General features: G+C 41.7%; 2 protein-coding genes across 2 annotated transcripts in view; both read right to left on the reverse strand.

The window, feature by feature from the left end:
* Positions 1–1,106, reverse strand: part of PCYOX1L (prenylcysteine oxidase 1 like) — a 4,555-nt gene extending 3,449 nt beyond the window's left edge. Inside the window, exon 1 of the mRNA XM_085298123.1 lies at positions 1,067–1,106. Within this exon, the coding sequence (XP_085154249.1) occupies positions 1,067–1,106 (40 nt within the window). The remainder of the gene's footprint in view (positions 1–1,066) is intronic.
* Positions 1,107–2,890: 1,784 nt separating this feature from the next.
* Positions 2,891–11,195, reverse strand: GRPEL2 (GrpE like 2, mitochondrial; the record flags this gene model as incomplete). Its single annotated transcript, XM_085298124.1, has 4 exons — positions 2,891–7,235; positions 8,919–9,000; positions 9,913–10,081; positions 11,140–11,195. Coding segments are annotated over 4 exons (663 nt in total), but the record flags the coding sequence as incomplete, so codon positions are not given.

Consider the following 11,195-nt stretch of genomic DNA (forward strand, 5'->3'; position numbering starts at 1 on the left):
CCCGTAGAGCGGGCTCGGCCCCCGGCGGGCGGGGAGCCCGGCTCGGCGGAGCTCCCGACCGCCTCCGAGGCGGGCGGCCGCGGCCAGGCCACAGGCAAGGCCGCGCATCAACCCTTTCGTGCGATCAGGTACGAAACTAGCATTGAAGCAGCCCTGCATGGAAGCAGGGATACGAGCTGCCTTCAGGCTCCCCTTGGCGGGGAGGAGGACGAAGGGTTAACAGGGCTCGTGCAGGTGCTGCTGCTTGCCAGCATAAAGGGATCTGAGTCATGGAGAGCAGAGGCCGAACTGCCTGCAGGGCCGAAAGCGAAAGCACTGAGCCAGCGCTTCTCCCTGCTGCGGATTGCAACACGAGAAGGATCAGGGCAAGGCATGTGGGAGGGAACTGAGTTTTGTTTCTGCAAAGCCAGRGGGATGCACACAAAGTTGCCCTGTGTTTTATGAAAGCACCACGGTGGAAGCACCAGGCTAACAATTCGGGAGCGACAAAGGCTGTACAAAAGCAGGCCTTGTGATAATTTGTCTCCCAGCACTCTCCGAGAAGGACACCAAGGCTCAGAGACTCTCAGCATTCAAAAGTGCTGCTGCGGTACATAAACATCTCTAAGCACAACTACAGAGAGGCTCTGCAATGCCCTGTGTTCCTGACACACAAGCTGCCCATCAGCTAAGACCTTGCAACCACTGACTCGTGGCTGCTCTCACATYGAACTGATGCCCTAAAGCTGAGCAGCCTCCTGAAACCAGTAGCTCAGGCCTGCACAGAAACCACCCCAGCACCACGACCTTTGATACAGCCCCACACATGGGACATCTCCCCCCAAGCACTGCACTTTCAAACTCAGGAAGTACCTGCTTTCCTTGCACTTCCCTGCCACCAACAGCTGGGTCAGTCAGCCATCGTGGGATTCCCTTTCTTTACTCCCTTTCACATTCACTCACCTCTTTTCTGCTGCAAGCTTGCTGGTGGTTGCACCACAGCAAAGTACTTGAGCACATGAGAAAAATCTTCCCAACAGCAACTTGGCTTAAGTGTGTGCATTTGCAAATGCACAGTGCTTAGTACCTGGCTGGAAGGGAGCAGGCTGGATTCTGTGGCGGCTCATGCATCAGCAATGGCATTGCAAGACTTTTTGCCCAAGGCAATACAAGGTGCCCAGCAGCAAGGAGCTTGTGCCACGGGGATCCCATATGGGAGTTTGCTGCTACCAGGAATATAAAGGATAGCAAAGACTGAGCAAAAACTGAAATGCTTAGTACGTATTATAAATTACAGCACCTAAAGCATGCTGTAGTCAGTGGTGGCTCCTTATCAAGTGATGAAATTAAGTTTGGGTTCAAGCCATTACCAGAGCATTGCCTCAGCAGGAAACACAGAGCACATGCACAGGGAGCAGCTTCACAGCCAGCTCCTGCAGGAGGAGCATATGTAATGCAGAAATTTAGGCATGAACGCCTGGGGGACAGTCAAAAACTACTTCTGCTCACCTCATCCAAGATCTTACGCTGGGCAGAATCAGCCCACTACACAGGGAGACTGCTTTCCCAAAGCAGCTTAAAAAATAGAACACAAATGTCTCCACAGCCTGCCTCAGATTTGAACAAGCTGTTATTTAACTGCCCTGTTTTCACCATGGCTGTGGGCGACAAGAAATCAGGCTTTACACTACACCAACAGCAAAGCTCTTAGGTGCCTGGGTAAGTCTAGCTTTGGACGCCCTTCCTTTCGGCCTTATCTGGAAGAGCTGGCCAAGCCTTGCTTGTGGCCACTCTGCAGTATCGTACCCTAAGTAAAATGCATTTCCCCTTGCTCAGGAACTAYGATGTCTTCCTGCAGATGGAGGCTGCTCTGCTTTGAAAACCTCTACTTCTCACTGTTGCTAGAGAGAAAACCAGAAGAACCAGATATTACTAAAGCAGTTGCAGGTAGCAGTTATTTCCTGGCCTTGTCTGGTTAGCATACCTGTACATCAATCCAATCACAACCGCTTTCAGGGAGAAAAAGCCCATATATGGGGAGCAGCCTCTACAATCACAAGGGAAATGCTCTGGCTCGGTTTGGGAGGTAAATAGCYGCTGCTTGAAAGACCTTTAACATTAAAAAGAAAAAAAAAGGCCATTTATAAACAAACTGCAAAGGCCTTTTCTAATGAGAAGTGCACAGGGACATTCAGAGCCTCAGGAAAACAAGGAAAATGAGGCCCACTGATGTAGGAAAAACTTGCTAGAAAAAATATCAGGACTGGAGGCCTGGCTATTACTGTATTGTAGAAGACTCCGAGAATGAGGAAAGGGAGAATCAAGCAAGTCTGTTGCAATCACAAACCTACAGAGTGTCAAATTCATGAAGTCATAACCCATAAGCTTTAATGCACACTATTAAGCTATCTGAAATGAGCTGCCATAGAGTATGCCTGCTAAAACATACTGTATATGAAAAAAAAAGTAGTAAAGTAAAATTACAAGAGAATTGAATGGTAAAAATAAATCAAGGTATCAAATATTTCAACTCTCAGCAGAGTTACACAGAATGAAACATCAAAAGTTGGCARAGAGCATCACTCTACACAATGATCTATGAGCAGACTTGTTAGGAACAGAAATGAAAGCGAGTAAGGAAGTATCAGAGAATGAAATATTCTGTTGGACAGTTTATCAGAGCAGAAATCCTTGACAACTTACCTGTGGAAATGAAGATGACCCAAGTATGCACATGCACCTTTCTTGGAGAGCAGCTAAAGGTTTTCTAACCAAATGTTCAGCAAAGGTGTCCACTGCTCTAGACTGTACAGTCAGATCTGGAACAGCTAGAAACATACTCCCACCCAACTCAAATGACAGTCAGAATGAGAAACAGTTTGGGGCAGGAAAAAAAAAAGAAAAGAAGAAATAATTGCATTTTTCTTTTTATTAGCAAACGGACAGTATCTGGACATCTAAAAGAAATCAGCCCATTCCAACATTAACTCAAATGTTGTTGTCAATTATGTGCACCACTCCCACACTTCAGTCCTTCTCTTTCAGACAGCCAGAACCTTTGGGTAAATAAGAGCACAGAAACACAAAAACATACAATATATACAGGTTTCCCACCAATTAAGTGGACTTCAATTTTTGGAGATTAGCAATAGTTTGTTCATTTGACTTTGCAAGAAATATCGAAACATCTTGCATTTTAAAATAAAAAAATACTACAATATTCACAATAAAACTTAAATACATTTTTTWAAAAAAAATTAAAGGACTGCTAATAGCCATTGATTTATCACAGCTGTTTCAACAGAAGTTCTGCTGATGAAGCACTGAGAATTTAAGGTTCACAAAGTGACATTCACATTCTGTACTGCTTGTGGTCAGTTAAGACACTGTCATGCATGAGACAGTGCCACTGAAGACTCATCTAAGAGTTCAACTCAAATTATGTCTCACTGACAGGATATGGTAAGGTCAAAGAACAAGGCAAATGCCTGTGTAGAGCATGGCTGCCAGTTTTCCAAGAGCAGCAATTTATCTCCACGCATCACTGCATACATTTGTTATCTAGTTGCCTGCACTCCCAGCTCAAGTTCTTCAGTTCATRGCTGGCCTAACAGAGTGGAAATGACCAACATGTATGCAAAACTTCCTCTCTTCTGCTACTCCGTCCCTTCTAACACACTCCTGTGTTTTATTAAATAGTCATTGAATAAAGTGACTGGARAGAAAAAGCTTATGGGCCAGATTCCTCTCTGGTGTAATTCTGGAGAGTGCAACAAGGAACCTGTCCCACTGTGCAAGCTTTACACAAACGCGGAAGACAACAAGGGAACTGGTATCTAGAAAAGAGAAATTTGATCCATCCTTAGACAATCTTATCCACAATAAAAGGGATCATTAAGTGTGCTTGAAAGGTAAGAGGATCAAATTTTGTCTCAGAAGTCTAAATTCTGTGATGGAATCCAGATATGGTTAGTTCATTTTCACTTCACAATTGAAAGGAAGCAGAAAACTAGGACAAACAGCAGCAACAGCATTTGTCTCTTTGGCAGTTTCTGTAAAAGGGTAATTAAGTAATGGGTAAATCTTACAGTAACTATCATAAAAGCCTGTTAAGGTCCTACAGAAGTTTCAGAGGGTAATAAAGTTGGGGCATAAATTGGGARAATACCTTGCCCACAATTAAACAAGACCTCTTGGAGGGTAAGGAAGAGTGCGCATAAACCCTGACTCCTTAGATTTCTATTCTAGCCACACAACAGTGCCTCAAAGAATGCAGGTCCCAGAGACAGATCCTAAATCAATAACCTCTCATTACAGATAGAAGGTGTTTCAGAGTGCATTTTAGAGTATTTCCTTAAGGAAAAAAATGGGTGATTACTAGTTGAGGTGATGGGAAGGCCTGATAAATAGTCCAAAGATGGACTAAGTAGATGTACTACACTTTAACAATCAAGTGGCTGAGCAGGTTAAGAGTTACAGAGGCTTTGGATCTGATCACTTTTAGCTGCACACGACAACTCTTGTGCAGATSAGCTGCAATCTTTTTATAACTGAAAACCACTTCTTACATGAAAAGACTTTGTTTTTGCTCAGTCCTTATATATATAAAGGTTCGCATTACAAGTTAGTTTCCATAACCAGCTCTCCCCTCATATCTGCAAAAAGACTCAGCTGATAGCCCAGCGATGGAAGAGGCAGAAGAGAACCTAATTGCTCTTTCCAGCCCAAGATGCAGTTTCCTCAGAACAGGCTGCAGACAGTCACGAAGCAGTATGGCAAGGCTTGCACTGCCACTTTTCATATTGTACCAAATCTCTGTCTTGAGTAACAGCATCACCTGGTTACTCAGTCATCATGTATGACCAGCAAAAAAAAGGAACAGAACAGAAAGCCAGTATTTCTCTGAAATTTCCAGCAACGTAGTAAAACAAGTGTACTGAACTAGAGACTTGCTCAAAGTGATCTAATGCTGCCATGAAGCACTGTTCCAGGGTTGAMGTCTCAGGTACTTGCCTGAAAACCTAACTACTCAGAGGCACAATACTACACTTCAAAAAGCATCATTAGAATGCAAGGTGCTCTGAGTCACGCACATACAATTGCCACTAAAGCAGCTTGTATTAGGCATATGAGAAGAGAAATGTCCATCTATCTAAAAATTCTGGAATGACAATCAATAGGTTGCATATGTTCTACACAATCTCCCCGTATGAAAGATTGTTTATAGCTGCTAACAGAAGGCTGCTTTATTCTTGAAGTCCRTCACAAGGATTAAGCCTGGAAAGGAACCGGTGAAGTGAGCTTCCTTCTAATCCAGTGATAGTATCCATCATAAAGAAAGAGGTTTTAGAAGCAGATCTCAAATAACTTTGTCAGGCTACAGATCTAGTTCAAGGAAGTKAAAAGACAAGAATTAATAAATCAGTAAGAAGCAACCTGAAAACACAACCATTCCTGCCTTGTTTCTGTGTAGACCACAATAGACCATAGTCAGGTTTGTATAATTCTTCTGTCACTGTCCTGCTTATTACTCTCCAAAGGGTTAAATTCTGACTTTACTCAGTGACATTGAATCCTTTCAGTATAGATGAATGGACTCCCAAGGCAAGAGGGCCACTGGGAAATACATATGCCATACTGTGACAACAATATGCCTCTAACTAGGAGGATGGCTTCAGGTCAGTTTTCACTTTCTCAGCCTTCTGTTTCTCTTTGCTTTCTTGTCACTGTTGCTAAAATTATTTCAAGGACACTTGAGACTTTTAGTAGAAAAGACTTTTGTCCTTCCTTCCTTCAAAAAAAAAATATATATATATATATTTACCATAACAAGGCAAAAGTAGAATCTGAATGTGAACTAGAAGTTAGTGTTATTTGAGTACTATCATTGGAGAGCTTGAGAAAATAAGTCCAGATTTCTTACTTAAGGGCATATCTCCATTCTGCCAGCAGCATCAAAGAGTATACAGTTTATCATGCTTACAGTTTATCAGGCTGCACAAATATTCATAAAGGAAGAGATCTTACTCTCCCCTAAAATACACTTTTTGGTTGGAGAAAGAGAGATTTGAGAAGAGCTTTCTATGCTCCTCTAAGGACCACTCCCTATTTCACCCTTCAAAAGAGAGGGGCAAGCTGAAATTTTACCTGGAGAACAAATACAAACACATTAGAGTTTGACATGACCATGACAAATGAGTTCTCTTTAAAATCTCATCAATATTCAACTGCAGTATAAAAGAAACTTCATTAATTCAGGACTGTTTTMCTGAAAAGAGAGAAGAAAAATTTGGCTCTAAATGCCATTTCAAGTGATCACCCCCACCTGGGGGATCTGGGGACAAGGGAAGATACCAAAACCAGCCTGATAATAATACTTAGCACTTTGAGCTTTTCCTCAGATGAGTGCCTTGCAAAGAAAAAGCCTCGCCACATTCCTGTGAGGTAGGTCAATAAGTATTAGTACAGCCCCTTAATACAGATAGGGAAACTGAGGCAGAGAAGTTACTTGCCTAAAGGCCACAGGAAGAGTCTGTCTCAGAGACAGAACTAGGAGACAAGATTCCCTAGCGCTCTGATAATTTCTCTTTCTCTCTCTCATATCCCCCCCTTCCCCATACAAGGTTTAATGGAGACTTGAAATCAGCAACAGGGAAAGGGACTACAGCGACACATCTATGACTCAAAAAGCAGGACTCCTACTACTCCACATAYTCCAAAAAGGAACATTAAATATAAAAGTACCTTAGAATTAATGGCAAGATAACTGCACACATCAAAAAAAGCCAACATACAATACAAACCTAGGTTAATAAATAAAGACATGCAGCTGCAGCTGTCACTGAGTGCCAAAGGGTCCTCAGCTCATTAAGGTCCCAGATGCCAATGGGTAAGCCCATGTCATTCCTGTGACTCTACTGCCACACCGACGAGTGCATGTCTGATAGTGCGCCCATGCAGTTTATAGCCATCCTGTGTCACCAGTGCTATCGTGCCTGGCTGCATTCCCTCAGCTGGTACATGGCAGACTATTTCATGGTCATATGGATCATATTTGCCACCAACAGGGTTCATCTTCTGAAGGCCATGTTTGGCAAATACACTTTGCAACTTGGCCTCTATCAGAGAGAGGCCTTCATAGATTTTCTTTAAGGTTGGATTTGGATTACTAGGCTCCGCTTCTCCTGCGGCACTCTCAGCAGTCTTCTCCAAGATATCTGCTACCTCCACAAGGTCCCTGCAGAAACTCTGAATCCCTACAGGCACAAAGAAACAAGAAGTAAATGAAAGTTAGTTTAACTCGGAACATAGAGAACTGCGTTACTACTGGCAGGCACAAAGCCACAGAAGTTTGAAAACATCTTTAAAGCTGTTAACTAGCTTCAGCTTCAATGAGAGCAGGTGGTGCTTGCCTCTCCTGCAGCCAATGCTTCGGTATTATATGCACAGCATCCTAGAGACTCCCCAGATCAAAGTATATTGAACAAAAATTGTATAGTCTATCTGATAAAGCAGGGTAAGATTATTGTATTTCAGTTCAAAAAGTTCTTGCAACTAAGACTTGTGATTTAGAACACCCTCTTACACAGCTCCAAATAAAAAAATATTTTGTCAAACAACTCACATGCATGTCTAGGCACACAGGAAACAAATAAGAGGAAGAAAATTGGGGGGAAGCAAAAACAATGAATGACCATTCGAAAGTACATCCACAAATTTATTCACAAGTTAAAACTACTGTAGAAGGAATGGACAAAATAGCCCCTGAGTTGGCTATACAAGTTAAGTAGTCTTTTGCATTAGAAAACAAAGTTTTTTAGTATTTTTTATTCAGATAGCACACATTTCTAGAAGCATCATGTTACACAGTGCAGTAATTTCAAGAAAAATCAGCCTCCCTCAATTACACAGATAGCATAAGTAACTTATGAAAAAGGACGTAAGGAAAACAGAGAAAGAAACTCAGTAACTTGGTACTGTCTACATTTGTATATACATGTTTAAACATGTATAGAAGGAAAAAGCATGAAGGAGAAGGAAGTTGCACAGGAGCAGCCAAAAGCAGAAGCACTAGTGTTTTAACGCTCTACAGAGCCCCAGGCTTCATCCCCTGAGCAATTTCTTACAAAGAACATAATTTTTCTTCAAATCTAAAGCATACTGCATATAAAAAAAAGTCAGACAGTTCAAAAAAACCAAAACCAGCACGGTAGGTCATCTAGGATGGCCTCAACAGCTATTTTATAGCACAGTGGGTGGAACAGAAAGAAAAAAACAGTAGCTCTAATTTGAAGCTACTGTAATTAGCTACTAAAAGCTCTGAGATTAATGCATTATGGAGAATAAAAGTTTCTCCTTCTCAGAGATGGCACAGTGCAATGATTAAATGGCAGTTTTTCTCCCCTCTTTGCCTGTTTAGGACATCAGTTGCTAAAGCTACAAATGCAGCTCACTTATCAATACCAAAACATTTATTAGGGAAATTTTAAAGAACATTTGATACAGGAACTGACAACCTTTGTCCCAGGCAGGACCTACCTCACAAAAACTAGAGCAGAAGCGCAGGGGCTGYTAACACAGTAAAGGAGATCACAACTCGGTAACACAGCTGAGAGTACAAAACATACTTTCCAAGTGCCAATTCTCAGTATACAGAAGAAACTGTGATTTCAGTTAAGTCAGTAGAACTACATTCAACTGCACCAGACCTATTTTAGTAAAAGAACATAACAAAGCAGTCACTGAGACAAACCCGAGATGACATGGCTGGACATACAGAAAAAACAGCTAGTAAGCCCCATCAATCCAGGCCAAACACCAGGCCAGACTTTACAATGAACAAGAGCAGGAGAATGTAGAGAGAAAAGCTGTTGATCAGCATTTTATGCTCAGGCAGGCAGGCCACCGCAGTAAACACAGCTCTGCCTCACTTTGCTTACCAAAGAGTTTGGCATCTTCCACAAATTTCTGTGTTCTCCTCCGGACATTCTCAGAATCTGCCAAAGCTTTCCGGTATCGCTCCTGTAACCATAACAGTAAGAGGAGGTATCGGACAAGGAAGGAAAACTTGTTTCTTGTCACATTTGCAATCCCTTAGAAACTATTTAAAAAGAACACACTTTATGTAAGAAGACTGTGCAGGGCTCCCGAGTTCTCACTAGAACATGCAAACCCAGGTTCCTCTCCTTCCTGATTAATCAGCACAACTGCAACTCCCTCAAAGGGCCCAAGTCAAGGCCAAAAGCATTCAGGACACAGCTCAGCTGAACACTGCATTGTCAGGCTGCTGCTTTTTGCATGACTCACTCTGCAGCTATTGAGATGTTCCTTTCTCTAGCAGAATTGGCAATCTTAGCAACAGATCTGCAGTCAGCTGATTTATCTCTTGGTGCAGTAGATCTCACTACTCTCAGGGCAATTATTTCCAGAATTGTCCACTGCTGTGATATTTAATCCTCTCCTTAGTTAAATCTATTCTTGAATGTCCCTATAAACAAATTTCTACCATTTCCATCACATCACTGCAGCTAAAGATGATTTCCCTTCTCAGACTATTTGGATCCAGTATGTCATAGTATGTGATACTAATTAGGACAAAATTACTGTCACTTTCCCTGTACAATGATGTGAAAGATTTGACCTGACTATTTCAAGCATACAATTTTGCCATTCAGAATCAGACTATTAGGGTTTTGCTCCTAGGAACTACCAACAGGTAGTGCTTCTGGGAAAAGCAGAACGAACTGCTTTCACAGTGTACCCTCTCACAGTTAGAGCACAGTCACTTTCACGGTGCCACAGTGCAGTGGTGCTGGGTGCATGTTACAATGCTTACAGAAGAGGCTTGGGACTAAGGACAGTCTCCTCTATCAAGAGGACTGAACAAAAGGCATAATGAGGCCATCAGCAGACAGACTCCAGTAGCGTACTCACAGTTAAATCCCGGACTTGTTCTTCCAATTTGATGGTTTTGTGCTCTAAGGCACGTTCAGAAAGCGGATGCTTTGGTTCATCATGGGGATCTTCTGGGCCACACTCATCTCCTGTACTTCTCTGCTGAGCTGCAGTGCTGAAGACAAATGAGGAATCCTTGAAATGTAACCTAGTGACAAAAAGGAAAAAAAGTAAGTAACAATGGATCAAAAASAATAATGCCAGTTTAGTGTCATCACTAACAGTAGGATCTTTTTAAATAGGCAGGTCAGATTGCTGGTAAAATTTTAGCTCTTTTCAATAAAGACAAGCAACTAGCACAAAAACACASAAGATGGATGCTTTGAAAAATTCTTTGAAGACTTGCATGTCACTGCAGAAGCTATAAGTCACTTCTCTGACATATCTTGAAAAGAGTCAGATTCTGACAGGAATATAAGTTATCAGTCGCATTTTAAGTAACATCTCAATACAAGTGGTCAATATAGGGAAGTAAATTCCAGAAACACTTTTGTAAAGTAGCCTTGGAAAGGAGGCAGACAACATAGAGCTGGTTTAAAAATGATTTTTGAAAACATGCATCCCAAGTAAAATTCAGCAAAATCTGCAAACCCACAGCACTTCTATAAGATAGCACGTGCAGAGCTTATCCTAATTCTCTAAAACGGTATGGTTACTGCAAAAGGTAACTCACATCATTGGAGTAGCTGTGGAATGCAGTGAAGCAATTTAGGAGTCTAGGAAGGACATACCAGTGTCCCAAACTGCTAACTAACAGGCTTCAATTCTGGGATGCTCTGTTGTATTTATTCTCCTGGATGCTAAGGTGGGCTATTCAGTTCTCTTCCCCCTGAGTGAAGAGGAGGAGAGTTTTGATGCTTTTGCCAAGCAGATTTTTTTTATTTTTTACAAAGTAACAATTGCTAGACTAAACCCAGCTTCCATGTCCAGGGCACAAAGAACAGTTAAAAAAAAGAAAAAGAAAAAAAAAGTGAGAGAAATGATCAAAAAAACACCAAATTTTGTGTATCCCAGATATTACTGCATGTATTCTAGAGTCTTCTGCAGAATCTTCACAACTCCATTGGTAGAGTTTGAAAAAGGGATGGAATGTGTCAAGTGAAAATTGTCACTAATATACTTCAACAGTTTTAAGCACTTCAATTATTTTCAGCTATACTGGAAATGAAAAGCAGTCCTAAATGTAAAAATAAAATAAGCTCAAACCTCAAGTACTGAATCCTAGCTTTGTTTCCAATTATATTTTCATCYCAGTATACTTT

Source organism: Rhea americana, unplaced genomic scaffold, assembly GCF_003343005.1.
Source record: "Rhea americana isolate MKP2758 unplaced genomic scaffold, rheAme1 scaffold_135, whole genome shotgun sequence".
In the NCBI taxonomy this organism is placed as follows: Eukaryota; Metazoa; Chordata; class Aves; order Rheiformes; family Rheidae; genus Rhea; species Rhea americana.